At 45.1% G+C, this 21151-nt stretch overlaps 2 protein-coding genes across 2 annotated transcripts; both read right to left on the bottom strand.

Moving 5' to 3' along the window:
- Positions 1-9606: 9606 nt before the first annotated feature.
- On the bottom strand, positions 9607-14900 carry LOC135374262 (uncharacterized). Its single transcript, XM_064607254.1, has 5 exons — positions 14717-14900; positions 14574-14641; positions 10761-10832; positions 9821-9948; positions 9607-9754 (listed from the first exon to the last, which is right to left on the bottom strand). Exons 1-5 carry the CDS (start codon positions 14748-14750, stop codon positions 9751-9753), a joined length of 306 nt encoding a protein of 101 aa, XP_064463324.1. The 5' UTR covers positions 14751-14900; the 3' UTR covers positions 9607-9750.
- A 508-nt stretch (positions 14901-15408) lies between these two features.
- Positions 15409-16420, bottom strand: LOC135374266 (uncharacterized protein K02A2.6-like). Its single transcript, XM_064607259.1, has 2 exons — positions 16363-16420; positions 15409-16295 (listed from the first exon to the last, which is right to left on the bottom strand). The coding sequence occupies exons 1-2, from the start codon at positions 16418-16420 to the stop codon at positions 15409-15411; spliced, it is 945 nt and encodes a 314-aa protein (XP_064463329.1).
- Between the last annotated feature and the right edge of the window lie 4731 nt (positions 16421-21151).

Here is a 21151-nt window from a genome sequence, read left to right as displayed (position 1 = left end):
AAAAATAACGACGCACACGCTAATAAACTGTGACAAAGACACCCATTTCTGCTATCAGATAATTATTGCATAATGCTAAATACTCATTTGCATTGGCCCTGCGTGAAGAAAGCACAGGACAGGGATACACAATCTATCTTAAGCGAGCGCAGAAAGTCACTTCTACTCGAACAGCTTAATACCATAAAGTCTGAATTTTTGCAAAGAAAATAAAGTCTGAACAGCGCTACGAAGGTGACAGACACATACTAACAAACAAACAAACACTTCTTCGAGTCTGTATTATCTTTTAAAAAATAACGAAAGCACACATAAAAAAATCAAATCGGCTAGGTAGCCTACCAGACGTTGTGCCTTAAGGTTGGCTGCACGCAATGCGCGAAAGCATGCTGTGAAGCCAACTTGCGGTTTTGCTGGATGCACATGAAGTCCGATTCCAATTGGAAATCGCGCTAAGGACGTGCCAAACGTGGAATTTTCGCAAGATTAATCCCAATATCTGGAATTCTGTTCATTTTAGCGGGAATGCTGGCGCTTGTGCTCCATTATTCGAAATTTTCGAATATTCTAATTTCTCGATTATCAAATTTTCGAATACGAATAGGGTTCGAATATCAACAATATTCGAACAATATTCGAAATTTCGAATATTCGCACACCTCTAGTGAATACTGACACTCAACGATATATAACAAAAAACAAACAAATTCCATTCTCATGAACTCTCCTCTGCCGAGCGGCTTTCTCCTGCTCTACCTGGATGCTGACTTTTCCCCCCTCACCTACATTCTGAGTAAAAGCAGTGACAGAAGAAAAGAACCGCGAAAAATTACACGCATTTGTGTCACAGGACAGGGATACACAAATTTCCTTAAGTGAGCAGGGAAAAGGCTTAAGTCGGTACCGCTCAGGAATAATCGGAGAATCACCGCGTATCGCTACGCGGCTAGCGCTTGAACAGCGCTACGAACGTGACAGATACATACTAACAAACAAACAAACAACAGCAGGACCGGCGTCGGGCACTCATAAAATACCCTGCCCAAAACAAAGACTTCGCCAGGTTCGCGAGGCAATTCCATTAAAAACGCTCGTCCTATCCTACAGATAGCAATGCAAACGCGACTGCCCTTATTTTTTAAACCACTATTTCACGCAATAGTACATAAATGTATCACTCGTGCCACACGAAAAGGCAAACACTTACTTGTCAAGTGGGGTCCCAGCGCGTGCGCGCGCGCGCGCGCGCACACACACACTAACATTTTCACACTCACAAACACAAAGTCTATTTTCACAACCACATAAATCCATATTATTCCTCAGGTCAATAATTATCCTGCCATCGTCAAAAGACGGCACAGACATGTATGCTTACGCAAGACAATCGGTCCTCGTTCCGGATGTAATAGGATATCGTCACTCGGCCGGCGCGAACCAATAAAGAAAGAAAGGAATGCATGTTCGCTACGAAGAAAACGGTGCCGTGCTTCTACGCAGCGATCATTATACAGACGCGTAAATGTGAACATCATTCGCTACACACTGTAGCTCTCATCATTTTTAAACCAAACCGTGTTCATAGGTCTTCACTAAATAGGTGAGCCGATAATGACTCCAAATAAAATAAAATAAAATAATCATTCCAGCATCGCTGGCTGCAAGCTTGGGTACCCAACAGAGCAGCGCGCTCCTATCAACACGCCTTGGGCTGACCTTACACACCCGAAGCCTTTTCTGAATACATTCTGCCGGCGCTGGAATAAAAGATTTATCGCGAGGGTACTACGATGTCAGCTCTGTTGCTGTTTAAGTGATAAAACAGTGCGCTTACTCGGGCAATCGCGCGCGTCCAAACCGCGCGAACGGGTCCGCGTTGCGCTCGCGCCGCGGGGAATCGCACGCGTCTCGAGTCCAAACCGCGAGACCGGGCCCGTGCGCGCGCTTCGCGGTTCGGGCGCACTGTTTTATCACTTAAACAGCAACAGAGCTGACATCGTAGTACCCTCGCGATAAATCTTTTATTCCAGCGCCGGCAGAATGCATTCAGAAAAGGCTTCGGGTGTGTAAGGTCAGCCCAAGGCGTGTTGATAGGAGCGCGCTGTTCTGTTGGGTACCCAAGCTTGCAGCCAGCGATGCTGGAATGATTATTTTATTTTATTTTATTTGGAGTCATTATCGGCTCACCTATTTAGTGAAGACCTATGAACACGGTTTGGTTTAAAAATGATGAGAGCTACAGTGTGTAGCGAATGATGTTCACATTTACGCGTATGTATAATGATCGCTGCGTAGAAGCACGGCACCGTTTTCTTCGTATAGCGAACATGCATTCCTTTCTTTCTTTATTGGTTCGCGCCGGCCGAGTGACGATATCCTATTACATCCGGAACGAGGACCGATTGTCTTGCGTAAGCATACATGTCTGTGCCGTCTTTTGACGATGGCAGGATAATTATTGACCTGAGGAATAATATGGATTTATGTGGTTGTGAAAATAGACTTTGTGTTTGTGAGTGTGAAAATGTTAGTGTGTGTGTGTGTGTGCCTGTGTGTGTGCGCGCGCGCACGCGCTGGGACCCCACTTGACAAGTAAGTGTTTGCCTTTTCGTGTGGCACGAGTGATACATTTATGTACTATTGCGTGAAATAGTGGTTTAAAAAATAAGTGCAGTCGCGTTTGCATTGCTATCTGTAGGATAGGACGAGCGTTTTTAATGGAATTGCCTCGCGAACCTGGCGAAGTCTTTGTTTTGGCCAGGGTATTTTATGAGTGCCCGACGCCGGTCCTGCTGTTGTTTGTTTGTTTGTTAGTATGTATCTGTCACGTTCGTAGCGCTGTTCAAGCGCTAGCCGCGTAGCGATACGCGGTGATTCTCCGATTCTTCCTGAGCGGTACCGACTTAAGCCTTTTCCCTGCTCACTTAAGGAAATTTGTGTATCCCTGTCCTGTGACACAAATGCGTGTAATTTTTCGCGGTTCTTTTCTTCTGTCACTGTTTTTACTCAGAATGTAGGTGAGGGGGGAAAAAGTCAGCATCCAGGTAGAGCAGGAGAAAGCCGCTCGGCAGAGGAGAGTTCATGAGAATGGAATTTGTTTGTTTTTTGTTATATATCGTTGAGTGTCAGTATTCACTAGAGGTGTGCGAATATTCGAAATTTCGAATATTGTTCGAATATTGTTGATATTCGAACCCTATTCGTATTCGAAAATTTGATAATCGAGAAATTCGAATATTCGAAAATTTCGAATAATGGAGCACAAGCGCCAGCATTCCCGCTAAAATGAATAGAATTCCAGGTATTGGGATTAATCTTGCGAAAATTCCACGTTTGGCACGTCCTTAGCGCGATTTCCAATTGGAATCGGACTTCATGTGCATCCAGCAAAACCGCAAGTTGGCTTCACAGCATGCTTCCGCACATTGCGTGCAGCCAAGTTTAAGGCACAACGTCTGGTAGGCTACCTAGCCGATTTGATTTTTTTTATGTGTGCTTTCGTTATTTTTTAAAAGATAATACAGACTCGAAGAAGTGTTTGTTTGTTTGTTAGTATGTGTCTGTCACCTTCGTAGCGCTGTTCAGGCTTTATTTTCTTTGCAAAAATTCAGACTTTATGGTATTAAGCTGTTCGAGTAGAAGTGACTTTCCGTGCTCGCTTAAGATAGATTGTGTATCCCTGTCCTGTGGTTTCTTCACGCAGGGCCAATGCAAATGAGTATTTAGCATTATGCAATAGTTATCTGATAGCAGAAATGGGTGTCTTTGTCACAGTTTATTAGCGTGTGCGTCGTTATTTTATTTATTTTTTTCTCTTATAGCTATGCGAGTAAAAGTGCGTGTAATATTTCGCTGCTCTTTTCTTATTTTCTCTACTTTTTATGTAGAAGAAAGCCTCCTGCGTAAAAGCTGAATAGTGTTCTACCAGTGGAAGTGGGGTTGTTTGTTTGATTTTGTTGGGTGTTCGATATCTTAACGAAGTAAGCAGAGCTTAATTTTGCAGGTTTTTGAGCAGAAATGCTGGTACCTGAGCACGGAGTACAAATTTCTATATTTCTCTGCTCCCTAAGAAAATTTGTACGTCGTTTTCCAAGCAGACCGCGTTCAGTTTACGCAAAATAGAAAAATGAAGTTGTGTATGCTCTATGATGATCCGCCGCAGGCTTAGGCCTTTTCCCCGATGAGCAGTGTTTTGTATGCGATGTCGCATGTCTGGACTTGTTCAGTGTTGCAATTTTTACCCTTCGTTAATATCTTGTTGTTGTCGTCGTCTTGTGTTAGACGTTGAGCTTCGTGGCGATGTGCGGTAACGCTACGATTATTCCTGAGCGCTCCGTGTGTTTAATGCGTTGTCCTCTGTGCGTGCATGCGTGTGCTTTTTTTTCTCCTGATTTGTGACGTCATCGTGACATGTCTGGACTTGTTTAGCAGTGTTGCAGTTCTTCCCGCTGCTAGTATCTTGTTGCTGTCATGTTGTGCTAGCCGCGAGGCGATGTATGGTGACCTGAGGTCTTCAGCCTTTTCCCTGCTCACCTAAGGAAATTTGTGTATCCCTGTCCTGTGCTTTCTTTACGCAAGGGCAATGCGTCTGTGTATGTGGCACTATCAGATACCAGACATGAGTGTCTTTTTCTTGGTTTATTGGCATATGCTTCAGGTTTTTTAAGTCAAGCAAATGTGCGTGTAATATTTCGCTGCTCTTTTCTTATTTTCTCTACTTTTTATGTAGAAGAAAGCCTCCTGCGTAAAAGCTGAATAGTGTTCTACCAGTGGAAGTGGGGTTGTTTGTTTGATTTTGTTCGATATCTTGACGAAGTAAGCAGTGTTTAATTTTGCAGGTTTTTGAGCAGAAATGCTGGTATCTGAGCACGGAGTAGAAATATTTCTCTGCTCCTTAAGACAATTTGTACGTCGTTTTCCAAGCAGACCGCGTTTAGTTTACGCAAAATAGAAAAAATGAAGTTGTGTACGCTCTATGATGATCCGCCGCAGGCTTAGGCCTTTTCCCCGATGAGCAGTGTTTTGTATGCGATGTCGCATGTCTGGACTTGTTCGGTAGTGTTGCAATTTTTACCCTTCGCTAATATCTTGTTGTCGTCGTCTTGTGTTAGACGTTTAGCTTCGTAGCCATGTGCGGTGACGCTACGATTATTCCTGAGCGCTCCGTGTGTTTAATGCGTTGTCCTCTGTGCGTGCGTGCGTGTGGTTTTTTTTTTTTCTTCCTGATTTGTGACGCCATCGTGGCATGTCTGGACTTGTTTAGCAGTGTTGCAGTTCTTCCCGCTGCTAGTATCTTGTTGGTGTCATGTTGTGCTAGCCGCGTGGCGATGTGTCGTGACCTGTGGTCTTAAGCCTTTTCCCTGCTCACCTAAGGAAATTTGTGTATCCGTGTCCTGTGCTTTCTTTACGCAAGGGCAATGCGTCTGTGTATGTGGCACTATCAGATACCAGACATGAGTGCCTTTTTCTTGGTTTATTGGCATATGCTTCAGGTCGAGCACAAGCGCGCGCAATTTTTCGCTGCTCTCTTCTTCAAATCACCGATTTTACGCAGAAGAAAGTCGCATGGTGCAGCTGAGAAGAGGGTTTCTCTGATTGTCTGTTTGATTTTGTTGGGTGTTCGATATGTTGAGGAAGTCAGCTGTTAAAGGTATCCGTGAAGAAATGCTTGCATCTGAGCGCAGGATAGGAATTCCTGAAGCACGGCACCCTCAGTGTAAATTAATTATTTTGGATATGAGTCTGCTTCCCTGCATGACAAGGCTGAAATGGGAAGAGAGAAAAAATTGGAGCGCTTCATTAGTAGCGATCCAAGTAATAGGGCAATTATAGTTTCCATAGAAAGTTGGGCTCCTAAAATTATAGTTTAGTTGTAGTTTTTCTAAACTGCAATGCAATAATCATTAATATAGTATAGGAATGCTATCGTGTTCCCGTAAAGGCGTTCTGTCTTGTGCTTTCGCGCCTTTTTGCTCGCAATGCGTGAATGGAACTTTGCCCACCCGGCTTCCGCGCCTTTTTTGCTCGCAGGTGTAGCCTCAGACAACGAATGTATGAGCATAGAAAGGGTCATGTATTACATAAGCCTGGAGGTGATGTTGAGTGGTCTCACTTATTATTTTAAAAGAGCAGTGGCAGTTTACTGTAATTCTAATGACCATGATGAGCCTTTGGGGTGAAAATCGATAATATGCGGGGTGCTTTTTTGTTGAATTTTAATGAGAGAATCAATGTCATTAAGAGTAGGACAAAGGAAATAATCTTGCGATTCAATAAATAATAGGAGTCTTTGCCGGTGTCTTCTTCTTCAGACAGGATGTGATGACGTCACGCAGTCTGTAGCAATGCATTGACCGTTACTGGAAAAAAGTGTGGCAATAGAAAAATAGTGTGTATTGTCCTGGGCAGATTTATGATGAGCACTGTTTTTGAATAAGAAGAAATAGTTTGATGCTGGTTTCCTTCTTTGTTTCTTTTCGCTTTTCCCCCCCTTGTCTGACAAACATGTGCTGACATGCCTGGGCTTGTTCTGACATGCTTTCGTTCTGCATGTAGTTTTTTTCCTTTTGTACAAGGCATATTCTTGACGATAGTGTTGCCTTGAATGGGAGTAGAGCAATTCTTAATAATTTTGCGATTCTTTAGTTCAGAGAGTAACCGCGAGGGGGACAGGTGTGTGACTTTATGTCTTGCTGAACCATTTTTTTTTTCCTGTACAGTAAGACTTTGGGAATGAAATGCTACAATCTCCTCTTGTCTATGGTGTTTTTCTGCAATAGTTCCCTACGCAATCATTATAGTAGAATAAAGGAAATAATCTAGGGATAGTGATTCAATAAATAACAGGTGCCCTGTCTAGAGCGTACGCGTCCTTGAGCCACGCACCTGCATGATGACCGCATACCGAGAGACTATTGTTTCAGGTTGACCTTGTCTAGAGGAGCATTAGTGGAAAAAAAAACTGTGTAGCCCTGAGACAATAGGATGCCGTCACGACCAATGAGACTGGCCTGCAGGGGGCGCAAGGATTCACTTCTCTCTTGGACACTGGCGGGTGTAGACACGGTAATTATGATCCTGGCGTTGGCCGTCAGTGGAAGAGCGTAGCTTAGGTGGGGTTCTGTCTGCCTCTGATGGGGTGTGGATGTATGGTTCGTCACTGGTGAATGGTGTTCGACGATGCAGGTGGATTTTGTGACGAGCGGATTTACAATGAGGGAATGCTGTGAACGGGAAAAATGATGGTGAGTGCCTTTTTCACTCTGTTCAAGTGTTCGTTTTCCTCTGTTGCCCAACAGTCGTGCGAATTTGTCCTGACGTGTCCTGACATGCCCCGATATGCATGCTTTCCTTTGTTAACGCTTTGTATTTTGTCTTTTTTTCACAAGGAACATTGTCGTCTTGACGATAGTGCTGCCCTGAGTTCTGCGCGCGTTGATTTGTTGAGTGCCTAGTCCTCTTATTAGCCGTTGATGGAGTTACATGTTAGGATGTTTTGTTCTTTTGCAAGTCTCATTTAGTAAGACTTTGGAATTCCTACGATCAGTTTTCATGCGTGGTGCTCTTCTGCAATAGTTTCCTATGCAATCGTTATAGAAGAATAAAGGAAATAATCTTGGGATAGTGATTCAATAAATAATAGGTCCCCTGTCTAGAGCGCACGCGTCCTTGAGCCACGCAGGTGCATGATGACGTCATACCGTGGCTTCACTGCAGATTGACCAAAGGAGCATTAGTGGAAAAAAACAGTGTAGCCCTGAGACAATAGGATGATGTCTGGACCAATGAGAACTGCCAGCAGGGGTCGCAGGAATGCTCTTCTCACTTAGCCTCACGACCAATGAGAACGGCCAGCAGGGGGCGCAGGAATGCTCTTCTCTCTTAGCCTCTCGCAGGTGGCGGTAGGAGCGCGCAGAGGGCGCTACGAGCGCGCGCATGCGTAGCACCCGTAGAGTGGCGCTTACGTCAGTCCACCTCTGGCTCTCGTTGGGAGAAGACGTGCGGTCGTTCGTTCTGTCGTCATTTGATCCCTGGCTGTTGACGAGAGCAGTCGCATCGGTCTGCGCTCCTACTGTGGTGAGGTGATTTGTTGTGTAACTAATGATTTCGCCAACTTTGTTCCCGCTTTGTTTGCGATTTTCGTGCCCGTGCACGTCGGGTGCTGGTTGCTGTTGTCCGGGCATTCCCGCCATTTTCTATCATCTTCTGCCTTGGGACCGGGAGTAGCGCTGGCGTGATTCTTAATAATTTTGTTGTGAGATTAGTTGAGAAAGTAACCGCTAGGGGGTGCAGCTGCGGGGTTTATACAGGACAAAAACCATTACGAGTCAGTTTCTGCCTGCCTCTCGGATGGAGCAGTCGCATGGTTCTGCGCTCCTGTTCTGGTGGGCTCATTTGTTGTGTAACTAATTTTTGTTGTTGTTAGCTATTGATGGTTTGCATACTCTTGCTTTTCCAGCCTCTGTATTACGAGTGTTTTTCTCCTTGCATGCCCAGAGCTGTCCTAACTTGCCCAGACATGCCGTGATGACGTCACAGCTGACGTCACAGGATGTCCGGAACTGGTGGTCATAGCTGCGATGCTTTGCAACCTGCCTCTGTGCTCCGTCGCCCAGCGACGGTCAGCGGCCTTTCCGGACCGCTTTCTTCAAGGTGGCGCCGTTGATCTTCAATTAAACTCCTTCTCTCCACTCTATTTCTATCTATTTTTTTCTTTTTTATGGACTCTCATAGTGCACAACGCTCAGCTGGTCTGGACACGAGTTAGACTTTGCCCAATTAGTGTGGTGGCTCCCTGGAGGGTGCTGATTAATGTGGGGTGTCCCAATTAGCTCTAATTGCTAATTAAATCGTGTTCAGGCCAGTTGAGCGTTGTGCACTGTGAGAGTCCAGTACTTACTACACAGGATATGCCAGTACACTCTTAAAAATGAACTTCACCGCATACCACGCACTTAGCCAACCATCATCTCGAATGATGTCGTTATATGCCCTGATTTGTTGAAACTGGGGGCGTACGCCTTTTTTGTGACACTTATGCTGTCCATAATTGTCACAAAAATGGCGTACGCCTCCCGTTTTCAACAAATCAGGGCAGATAACGATATCATTCGAGATGATGGTTGGCTAGGAGCGTGCTATGCGGTGAAGTTCACTTTTAAGAGTGTAGATAGCACAGGGTATACATGATTTTTTTTTCTCGTTAGCGCCAATAAGCAACGGATGGAAAGATGTGGACGGATGGAAACATGACAGGAGGAACCAGTGGGGGACGAAGGAAATAAACTTATTTGCAGAAAGAAAGGAAAGGTAAAAGGGGAAGGGTCAGCCAAGCAGCACGTCTACTGCCTATAGCCTTTTCACTAAGCAAAAAAAGAAAAAAAGAAAGAAAGAAATAATTAAAAAGAAACGGATAAATAAATAATGAAATAAAATTAAACGAGAATGAAACCCGACTCACAGGGAGCCCAAGTGGCCCCGGGGTTAGTATGCGTTCGGGGATGGCAAAGATATTTTTGGGAACCGAACTGCTGCCATAGTCGGAACAGGAGCATTCAGTCATATGTCGTGGAACGACCAAGCTGTTAAAGTACGACAACCAGTAAATATTCTCTGGAACTAAACACCCACTTTATTGGATACATCGCCAACGTAAACGAAAGTATAACAGTTGCTTATGAAAGTACAAGTCTTGGTTATAGATCATTCTTCCCTTTGTCGTGCTCCGGTAAGCCGTGCGTGAACTGGACGTCACCTGTGAAGACAGAGTACCGCAGTTACACGATGATACATCGCAAATGCACATCAGATTTTCTTTTACCTAGTCTGCGGACAGAGGCAGATCTGATGCAGGTCAGAAGCATATGCAGATTTCGTTTTCGCATCTTCCTGTACCCCCGCAGACCGTATTGCAGCGCAAGGGGAAATGCTCGTCTGAACATTCACGGCCTAGAAAGAAAAACGTATATTTGCCCTTTGCCGTCGCGCTCAGCGCCGCAGATGCACTGAAACCTTATGGCACGTATTCACTTAGCCGGAATCGTGATACAGCCAAAAGGCAGGAGCGCATATTGAGTGCCTCGTCAGCTATGTATGAACAATAATAGTAAAAGATAGAGAGGTGTTGAGGTAAGCAATGAACACGTACATATGAGGCGACTGAATGAGGTTTAAAATCGCATGTGTTCTTTTTTTTCTTCTTATAAACAGAAAACAAACATTATTGTTACGTTGATGGGTAGAAATCCAGCGAACCGGTAGAGATGTAGGAAGGGAGTTGCCTCAGGACAGAAGCCGCCCGTATTTCGAACAGAGACTGTTCTTCTTCTGAGCACCGTCCTCATCATTGGCATGGTATTTAAAGGGTTAGGTGTGACGTGTAACGGGAGGCGTACGCCTTTTTTTTTTGTGACATTTATGCTGTTCATAATTGTCATGGATCGTGCCTGTTTAGTGTCTTGCCGGCGTCCATTTAGCGTAGCTACACTCTTAAAAATGAACTTCACCGCATAGCACGCTCTTAGCCAACCATCAGCTCAAATGATATCGTTATCTGCCCTGATTTGTTGAAAACGGGAGGCGTACGCCTTTTTTGTGACACTTATGCTGTTCATAATTGTCACAGAAAAGGCGTACGCCTCCCGTTTTCAACAAATCAGGGCAGATAATGATATCATTTGAGCTGATGGTTGGCTAAGAGCGTGCCATGCGGTGAAGTTCATTTTTAAGAGTGTAATGTAAAAGAACTGAGATATACTCACGCACGCGCACGGCATTCCCTTCTGCTCCCGGCAGAGGCCCCGGTGCAGCTTCAGCTCGAAGAGCCACGGTACCTTTAGAGATACATGGACACACCGATGAGGTTTGCAAAGAAATTTTGCATGTAAGAAGACATCGTCGAATTTTCTCACCAGTCACGATGGGCAGATAGAGAATAACAAATGAGCATCACGTACACCTCGCTAAACAGGTGTAACTTGATAAACAGCACATAACATCGACCAGTACTAATAAAGCTTGGCTTAATGGACTGGTTCTGATAAATTTCGGGTTTTTAATCTTACACGCGACAAAAAGCATGGTGAACAAAACAGTGGACGTTGAAGGTGTGCTTTTGCCTCATGATCCAGATAGTACTTGTTATTACGGAAACTTGGCTTCACAGTGGCATTGCAAACAGTGAAAAAATTCGACCTAACCATAGTGTGCTTTGTAAGGATCGATCCTCTAGAGGTGGATGCGTTGCAATCGTCTTCAAGAAAAACATTGAGAATATTGCGGAAATTGTTGATGTAGAAATGGTTGTGCCTTGCATTTGGAAATTTGTTGATGGTAGGTTTTCCAGGCCCCCGTCTGCAAGTGTATCCGTTCTGAATAAGCTGTCTGATTACGTAAACACTCACGTTGTCCGCCATCCTTTTATAATCCTGTGTTTGAGAAAATTTATTAGACGACTCATACTATAGAGCACACTACGAGTACTAATACTATTTTTTTTTGATTGGGTGTTAGCGCCGCGAAGCAACTGTGGCTATGAGCGACGTACAGATGTGGACAGACGGAGAGAGGACAGCAGGTAGGAGTGGGGGACAGGGGGGTTTGTATGCGTCCTGGGCCGACTTCAGGGGGAACTGTGCCGACATTCGTCGGGAAAGTCTTCGGAAAACCCAGGGAAAACCTCAGACAGCACAGCCGGCGGTAGGATTCGAACCCACCACCTCGCAGTCTACAGCACGACCTTGGTTACCACCAACGAGTGGACGCCTTATAGCCCACTCGGCCATGTCGCTGGTACTAATACTAATACACTAGTCGGAATTAGTTATAATGCACAAGATACAATGTATATATGGTTGCATGACTATGGGACTGTACATATGGGACAACTGTGACTATATACACGTGTCGACCATATTCGCCACTGTGGCTATGCACATATGAGATGGCCTTTATACATTTATGGAGGTGCACCAACGATGCTAACATACGCATCCTGAATGACAATGGAAGGATGATCACGCCATCGACGCCGGAAGCCTTCCCCTCGCAGCGCGAAGAGGTCCTGCTGCAGGATGGCGATTACGCTAACTCTCAATTTCCGCACCAATAGGAAAACAGGGATGTTGCGCAGACGCTGTGCCACAGCTTTGCAGCGCGCTGCCCACAGAACCTGTGCCCCGCAAGCCGTTAAAAGTGCGCTAATCCGGTGGCAGGACTGTCGACGATGTAAGGGCACTGGGCATATGGTGTTCGTATGCCGCCGAGCTAATTGCCAAAAAATTCTTGCAATCCGACAGTCAAAAAGCACGTGGTGGTTCGTCTCGACACAATTGCAGTCCTTACAATAATCCTTGGTGGTGACTTTAACTTGCCCAACTGGGTCTGCTGACTTTAACTTGCCAACTGGGACCCAAGAGGGGTCTTCTCTTGCTGCGTTATATCCAACGATAAATGCTCCCGCGTTCTCGTCGATATGGCATTCTCGTTCAATTTGCTGCAACTCGTTAAGGAGTCTTCGACAGCGCATGGGCACGACATTGGCAGTATCGGATTTGATGTTTGTGTCAAATAGATTGTTTATTAGAGAAGCAGAATGTCGCATTCTTGAATGCATACCGGACCACAGGATGGTACTACTAGAGTTTAGGACTCTTCACCAAAAAAGGCAGCGGATAACAACTCACGTATTTAATGACCTTTCTAGGCCAGACGACAATAGTGCAATTGATCAGATTTCTAAACCCGTTGATACCTTCAGTTTCCGAGCAATATCATCTCTTTCAATGAACTTGCTATGGGATTTCTTTAAACGGGCAGTGTACGAATGCGTTCAGAAGCTCGTGCCCGAACGATGTAAACGGGTTCGTTCAGGAACACCATGAATAACTCGCTGGATAATTCCTAAGAAAAGGAAGGTAAGGATATTAGTTAGGGTAGGCGAAAAAAAACTATCTTATGATATCAGGCGGCTTCGAGCTGAACTGAGAGCGGATATACCATCCGCTTTATTACCGTCAATGTAGTTTACGTTGGCGTCGACGCGTGTCCTACAGACAGTGCCGTGTTTGTTCTCCGTATGGTTCGTTATAATATGTGCAGAGCACTGGGGCTTTTATCGATATACACATACGACACCAAACTACCCACTCTTTAACCCTGTTTGTCCCACAACATTACTTCCCTCGTTCCGTTGCAGCTTTGTTTAGATGCCGTGTGCACAAATAACAACAAAAAGTAACATTTCCCAATTACAAAGAGTGTTTGTGTCGTCTTCCCTTGTTTTCATGTCTCTCGGTTTTCTTGTTCGTCATCTACTGGTCGGAGGGGGGGGGGGGATATGTACTAAGAAAACAAGAAAGGAAAGGTTAGCCAGGCAAAGAGCCGGCTTGCTATTCCGAAAGAAAAGGAAAAAAAGGGGAAGGGGAGAACGAAAAGGAAGGAGAAAGAAAAAAAAAACAAAAAGGGGAATCAGGATGGGGATGTTGTTTATTACTCATATAGATACTACATTAAGACATAACTAACTACAAGACGTAACTACATTAAGACATTCACAATCAGATAAACCTAGGGAAACCAGTAAACATGCACGACCACGTGACCCGAGAAATATAACGGGTGGACCAGCGCCGCAAGAGCTAAGTGTATCACAGTATACTTGTATAAAGACCAAATAAGAGGGAACATCACTCGTACGTATGCCGCGACTCTGGGCGACCGCCCTGCACCTACACTCTTAAAAATGAACTTCACCACATAGCACGCTCCTAGCCAACCACACTCTTAAAAATGAACTTCACCGCATAGCACGCTCCTAGCCAACCATCGTCTCGAATGATATCGTAATCTGTCTTGATTTGTTAAAAACGGGAGGCGTACGCCTTTTCTGTGACAATTATGACCAGCATAAGTGTCACAAAAAAGGCGTACGCCTCCCGTTTCCATCAAATCAGGGCAGATAACGATATCATTCGAGATGATGGTTGGTTAAGAGCGTGCTATGCGGTGAAGTTCATTTTTAAGAGTGCACCATCCTGAATGACAACGTTCTCGTCCCTGATTTGTTGAAAACAGGGGGAGGAGCCTATTTTGTGCCGTGCATAATGGCACAAAATAAGCTCCTCCTCCCGTTTTCAACAAATCTAGCGCAAGAACGTTGTCATTCGGGGTGATGGTTGGCTAGGAGCGTGCTATGTGGTGAAGTTCATTTTTAAGAGTGTACTACTAATAGATGCACCTGCATATACTAGCTATAGTTTGAGCCCTTTCCCTCTTTGCCACCATACCATCGGCCATACCATGCGGAATACGCCGGATCTCGTCCCACCCCCTCTTTGCGATCGCCATTATGTACGGAAAATTTAATGTTCTCGTTCGCATAGAAATACGATTCGCTCAAGAAAACGCCAAAACCATGCAGCTGCATTCGCTAAAAGAACTACATTCATAGCTTCCTGAACCTATTTTTTCAAGTCGGAATGAATGAACGTGCATGTATTGGCACGGAATAGATTTCCACACGAATATGAGAGGCCTTGATTATGCTCAATCTTCTCCTGTTGATTACGACTTACCAAAGATGAGAGCGAAAACGAAGATGGTACGAAGACAGGACATGGTGTCAGAGCTTCCGATAGAGTTCCTGGGGAGAATCAAGAAATCGCGACAAATATATCGAAATAGGCCATGCGCTACGGGCAACATCGAAGATGCTTACCTGTTGAACCAATCGATATGATTCCCTTGCGCATACCAAAGTATATATATGCATCGGGTAGGTGTAGGATCTCTCAAACCATTTGTTGTTCCTCACGACATGTTGTTTTACATCTGGTTGATTCGGCGTAAAAGTAGACGTATGCCGCGCACTTTTCACTGTGTTCTAACTTCGAGGTATAGGTATAGAGGGTACAAAAGGTACACGAGGGTCTTGTGCTCGTTGTACATGTGGCAACATGCGTTTCACATGCTCGGAAAAGATCGTTATCAGGTAGTACGTTCAGGTACGTGCCAAACAAACTCTGGTATGTTTCCGCGTGAAACACATGTGGTTCCAGTGGAGTACGGGAATATCTGCGCATAGCAACACGTTGGGTAATCCTGTAGTTTATTTCTTCCCAACGGTGTTACACATCAATACACAATACACTATTTTGGTACACAAAGGAATGAATCCGAACAACGCCGCTCACACCGATGAACTGACGCACCCTTTCGTCTCAATACACTTGAGAATATACCCTTTGGTTTCTGGTTACAGTCTCTTTCTCTCTCGCCTGGAGCTGGCTGGCGCTTCTCACTTTTCCTTCTGGCGTCTACATCTTCATTTTTGTTTTGTTTAATCCCCTACATTCGGCCATCCTCGAAACTTCTCTTGTCCTCAAGAGGTTGTACTAGTTCTCTTCAATTTTATACGTTGGTGTTTGTCTCTCGGCGTTTCCGAGGTGACCGCCTTGGAGGACTCGCTGGGGATTCTACGTCCTCTTCTTCATCACTTTCGTTTGATTCGTCCTCTTCTATAGAAGGGTCCTCGCGGTGTCCCCACGGTTTCATCTGCGAGACATGTGCCGTAGTAGCGAACCTATGCTGTCGTCCGCCTTCTCTCAAATCCATCACTCGATACGTGCCTCCTGGAATACACTGAGTAACGACGAGTGGTCCTCGATACTTCTGTTGCGTTTTCGTAGGTTGTCCTGTCTTCTCAGGAGCACGCTGTAGGACAACAATATCTCCTACTTGATATTCAGTGGCTCTGTAGTGACGCTTGTCGTAGTGTGCTTTCATGTGCTCTTGTTCTTCCAAAATTTTCTCCCTGGCCTGCTTTTGCAGTTTCCTTGGGTCGCTCCACGTCGCGTCATTCCTCTCATCCGCTAACTGATGTAGTCTACCGTCATAAAAATTGAGCGAGTAGCCATGCAATGTTTCAAACGGTGTCTTGTCTGTAGTTTTGCATACTGCGTTGTTTAAATCTCTCTCTATGCTAGGGATTTCAGCGTCCCAGTCCTTGTGGTCTCTCCTCTTGATGGCAGTTGAAATGATGGGCTCAAGTACGCGGTTCACGCGTTCCACTTGTCCATTTGCCTGAGAATGTCTGGACGAGTTGAGAATGTGCTGTACTCCCCTTGACTGGCAAAATTCTTCAAACTCGTGAGAAGCGAAGCAGGTTCCCCGGTCACTGATAATTCTTCGGGGAAGGTCCCTCTCAAGAATAAGTTGCTCTAACGCCTTCAGCACGCTCTTGCTTGTAGTAGTCTTCGCAGGAAATAATCTGGCGAACTTCGTAAGATTATCCACAGCTACGAGAAGATGTTGGTTTCCTTTCGTGCTTTTTACAAAGGGCCCCAAGTGGTCCACGTGTATCACCTCGAACGTTCCCGGTGGAATCGGATGGAGCAAACCTGGCTTCCTTCCGCTTGGGCATTTGTTTAGAAGGCACTCGAAACATTTACTGATACGGCAACGCCCAAGGCAGTTCAAACAGTAACAAAACCCTGCAATGTTCCATTTTATCTACGAACTGCGTTTCCAGTGCCGTATTCATCCGCGAAGTCACCGAAATGTTCGGGCTAACCGGTTACTTCGGCAGCTGCAGGTTGTCTCAGTGGTGCGCATTAGAGTCACTAAAGCGCACTGGTGACTCTAGTGCGCATCATTGGCTACGACAGCCAAATCTCCCCCACCTCCTGCGCCCAGAGTGCAGAATTGCTATACGCTGGAACCTGGTGGCGTTGACCCGGTTTAACGAATGAAGGAGTCGCTCACGCGGATTATCGGAGTGGTATTGTTTCGTAGTCAGCGCCTGGGGTGCTGACTGGATTCTCGCTACAGCAACCGTTGCCGTTCAGCTGCGCCGATGCTTCGCTGTCGCTTGAATGGATCGAATATTTCGTGCAGTACAGGTACGCGTCAGCCCACATCTAACACAGCGACAAAGCCCAGGTCTGCACGCTCTTATACACCATAGGGATAGTTCGTTACCGGGACCACTGCGTTTTTGTAACCAAAGAAGATAACTAGGTAAATTATATGTTTTTACCTGAAGCAGGGGCAAAGTAGGAACGAAATTAAACAGGAATAACCGTCGTATATTGCGTGAAACGTATAAAAATTAAATTTTATCGCCCGTTTCTTGATGACGATCCGCCATCTTGGCTGAGGACCTTCTGACCTAACCGGAGGCACAGTCTCGACGCCCGCACCGCCTACTGCGTGCCTGGGCGTGCCTACAGGTTGGGGGGGGCCGCACCCCCCCAATCGGTAGGACCTAACTTAACCTAATCTCACTAAAGTGAGGTAATTTAGCCCAATTCTCTTGCAAGTTTCGAATCTGTTAGGCTTAGCATTCCAGTGTTTCTCCTGTGTTAAAAGTGAATCAGATGGGGTTGTTGAAATGCCTATAAAAAAACTTCTAGTCCACAGCATTTTATAATTCTTACATTTTTAGATTCAGTATATGAACTTCTTTCACTTCTATGCAATATGTACCTTTCAAACGCTTTCACAAATTTTTAAAAACGAGTGGTCCCGGTAACGAACTACAACCTACCATAGGTTGAGAAGCAAGGAACATTCTCAACACCTTCGAACTGGATGGCGACAGCAAGAAGGACTACTGCAGCGCGGGAAGAGGAAGTTCGAGAAACACTTCCTTGAGGCCGAGAATCTTGTTTATGAAAGCGCATGCTTCCACTCAAGTATTCAGGTAAAAGACGAATCTGTGGATCTGTTCGCCACTCCACTGCGAACCTTGGCACAGAGGTGAGACTTCAGAATTCCGAGGATGATTCCCGAACGTTTCATCCCCGGCCTCCACGACAAAAGTCTGTCCGAGAATGTACCTGGACGATAAGGTGACTTTGGCTGTAGCACTGAAGCTTGCGCGTCAGAGGGAGACGTTGCGTCGCCAACAGCACGAACTTCGTCGGTATGATACTGTTCCGTCGGGTGAAATCAACACGACTACGGATGTCGATGCCGTTGCCACAGGCCTTCTGGCAAGCCTGTGCCTCCCAAGTACGCCAAGGACCGTCAGCTCAACCTGCGGAATTGTGCATACTGCGGTGGTCCCCCCCACAAGATGTCTGTCTGCCTGCAAGGAACTCCAAATGTTTTTTTCTGCAACGAAAACGGACACTTCGCTCGCGTATGCCAAGCGGCGTCGAATAAAAGAAAATCGGTGAATGCCGTAGCACGGGCGTGTGATGCCGCATTTCTGGGAGCTCTGAAGGGCAGCTCGCTCGAGGTACGTCAACATCGTCATCAACGGAGAACCTACTCGTATCGTCAAAGATTCACCAGCAACCCCCAAGTTGTGCTCCATGTGGCAAAACACGATGCCAGACCTGTACATTTATTGTTTCGTGTACACAGATTGATAGCTACAAAAACAACTTCACTTTTAAAATAAAACGCTCTCTCAACTGTAATTCATATAGTATATGCTACATAATGTTCTGCACCAAATGCCACTTTCAGTACGTCGGAGAAACGTCTAATTCCATGCGATAACGTTTTTACGGACACAAAGGATAGATTGTTCGTCAGCCACCAACTCCTGTTTCCAATGCATTTTAACCTTCCTGAGCACGACCTGAACACACACTCAAAGTTCATCATATTAGAATCGGGCTTTCCTGACAACAACAAACGCAAAAACCGAGAGTCATTTTTAATTGCGAGATTCCAGTCCTTGACTCCCCATGGTGTCAATGTTTTTTCTGGGCCACTTTATCATCTTGTTTCCCCGATTTCCCCGAAGGTCCCAAAACATTGCCCGTCTGCTAAACATAAAAACTCTTGACCCGTTTTTCACGCACTGCAGAAGACCACGTGTGTATAGGTCATTTGACCACCTGAAGCAATCCCCTTTAGTATTGTATAATGCATCCCCCCTTTTTAACGAACTCCTGGCTCCTGGGCCCTCTGTCTTTAAACTGTGATACATAGTATACCTTGTGTTCTCAACAGACGTGTTACAATCCCTCTAGATTTTATTTTTTCTTTGCTTATTACTTTTTCATTCATTTTTTAAAATCAATTTGAGGAATGTACCACTTTTGCAAAACTCCTAATAACCGAGAGCCTTTTCTCAGCTTCTTTACGTTAGAATGCAGGCTAAACACGAGTGCTGCCATTGTTTATCTTTTCTCAAACACCAGAAGTGTAATGTTTCTTCCGTCCGTCTTCTTTACCATGTTCGCTCACCTGAGATCTCTCAACGGTTTTTGTGTCCGGTAACACTCCTACTGTACATCGCCTTCTTTAGTATTTTCTTTTTCGCGCCCTCAGTCCTCTCTAATAAGAATTTGTATTTCCTCCTCACCACCTTCTTTGTCCCCTTTCTCTGATGTACATTAGTATAAATATCTCTCCCAAGTGTTCAATGTATCGCACCTGATGAAGGACGGACTCCGTCCGAAAGCTTGTTTTGCAGTAAAATAAATGTTTCAATCTCTTCTTTAAATACTTATCTTATTCACTTGCGAGCAGAGAGTCGATCCGAACCCGAACCCGAACCGAAAACCGTTATTAACCGTTATTTTTGGCTGAACCGGAACTGAACCGAACCGAAAGAGTCGACGCCATCTTGGAGCTGAACCGGAACTAAACCGGTAAAAAAATACCGGTTTCCGGTTGAAATAACGGTTCGCACGGAATTAAGTGTGAAACTTTGGATGTTGTACATGAACACAAAAGCTATTTTTCGTATTTTTTTCTTCATTTATTAGCTTCGTAGACATCGTCTTTCTCGCCGAAAAAGTCGTGCCCTGATGATTTGGATCTTCTCGAGTCACTAAATAGCAACAGATAGTAACTGAAAACTGCCAGGACTATTAACGTCTAAGACATACACATAAATATATATAAGAATTAATGGTCAACAGGACATTAGGGACAGTTTTGGGTAGTAGTCATTAAGAGACATATTATAATAATATACTATAGTCAGAGTCAGCTATACACAGGGTGTCCTGGCGCTGCATTTCAAGATGAGTCCGTTTGCAACAAAAACCTGTCAGTTTTTCTTTGACAGCGCTAAGTCTTCGAGATCATCTCTACCGTTATCGCAGGCATCCTGTATATAAATACCAATACGCTGGCCAACCGACGTATATGTCGTCGGCTGTGCGACCTTCGGTCTTTCATATATTCTCCCCTTCGTTTTTTCCTTTTTTTTCTTCTGTTCTCTTGCACGTAATGCATTGCGAAAGCAAACTACCTGAGCTCAGCTCTAGCACGTATTCGTGTATACAACGCTGCAGCATAATTCCCAACGTGTGCGCGTGTGAACTTACATAAGCCCCTTATACGCTAGCCACACTTAATATAACGGAATGGCGGTAAGTTCACCTCCTCACCAATTATAATCTTGTGTGGCGTCGTTCTCTCCTGGCTTGTTGAAAGCAGGGGCGTGTTGAAAAAACGCAGTCATTCGGGACGATGGTTGCTCAGGAGGTGAAGTTACTGTCATTCCGTTTAAAGCATTAAGTTTGCCGCGTGCCTAGGGTACTAGAAAGTAAAGCAACAGCCACACTCATGCTGGTCAGAATGAAAAGAACATGCCAAGTTGGCTTTCTTTGTGGATTTAAAATAAAAGAAGCAAAAACGTCCATACCGACACAGTATCTAAAACTCGCCAGTGGGTCTAAAATGAGTCGAACTCTCTGTTTGCACTTGCTTTGTCTTTGTTCCACAGACACTTCACGCTAACGCCGAGCACGGCGGCGGTCAGTGCTGACACAATAATGTGCCCTTTACACATAAAGTCCCCGAGCTCACGACCGCACCATTCCAATCCAACTATATACCATGAAGCGTCGTTATTTGATTAACGTGTATTCGCGATCCTGACTGGTAACGAATAATTTCAATTGCTTAAATGACTTAGGCCAAGGTAGCAGGCTTGGTTGACAGATATTCCTTGTGAGATTCCGCTAACAACCCCGCGACCTGAGCTACGTGCGGGGAAAGTCAACCCAAACCAGTAATTCATGGGTATGCTCTTCTTGTAACCGCTACTAATCTTGTCTTTCATGTCGCACAAACTCTTTCAAAATCATGAACGACCACTGACGCCTTCCTGCCCACTTCAAACACTGTAACACACACACACACGGAAGCTTCTTTTAACCTGAATGTTGTGCTTCATTCG

The sequence above is a fragment of the Ornithodoros turicata genome, unplaced genomic scaffold, assembly GCF_037126465.1.
Source record: "Ornithodoros turicata isolate Travis unplaced genomic scaffold, ASM3712646v1 Chromosome52, whole genome shotgun sequence".
Lineage (NCBI taxonomy): Eukaryota > Metazoa > Arthropoda > Arachnida > Ixodida > Argasidae > Ornithodoros > Ornithodoros turicata.
The sequence above is the reverse complement of the archived record's forward strand: the minus strand, read 5'-3'. Positions and strand labels throughout refer to the sequence as shown.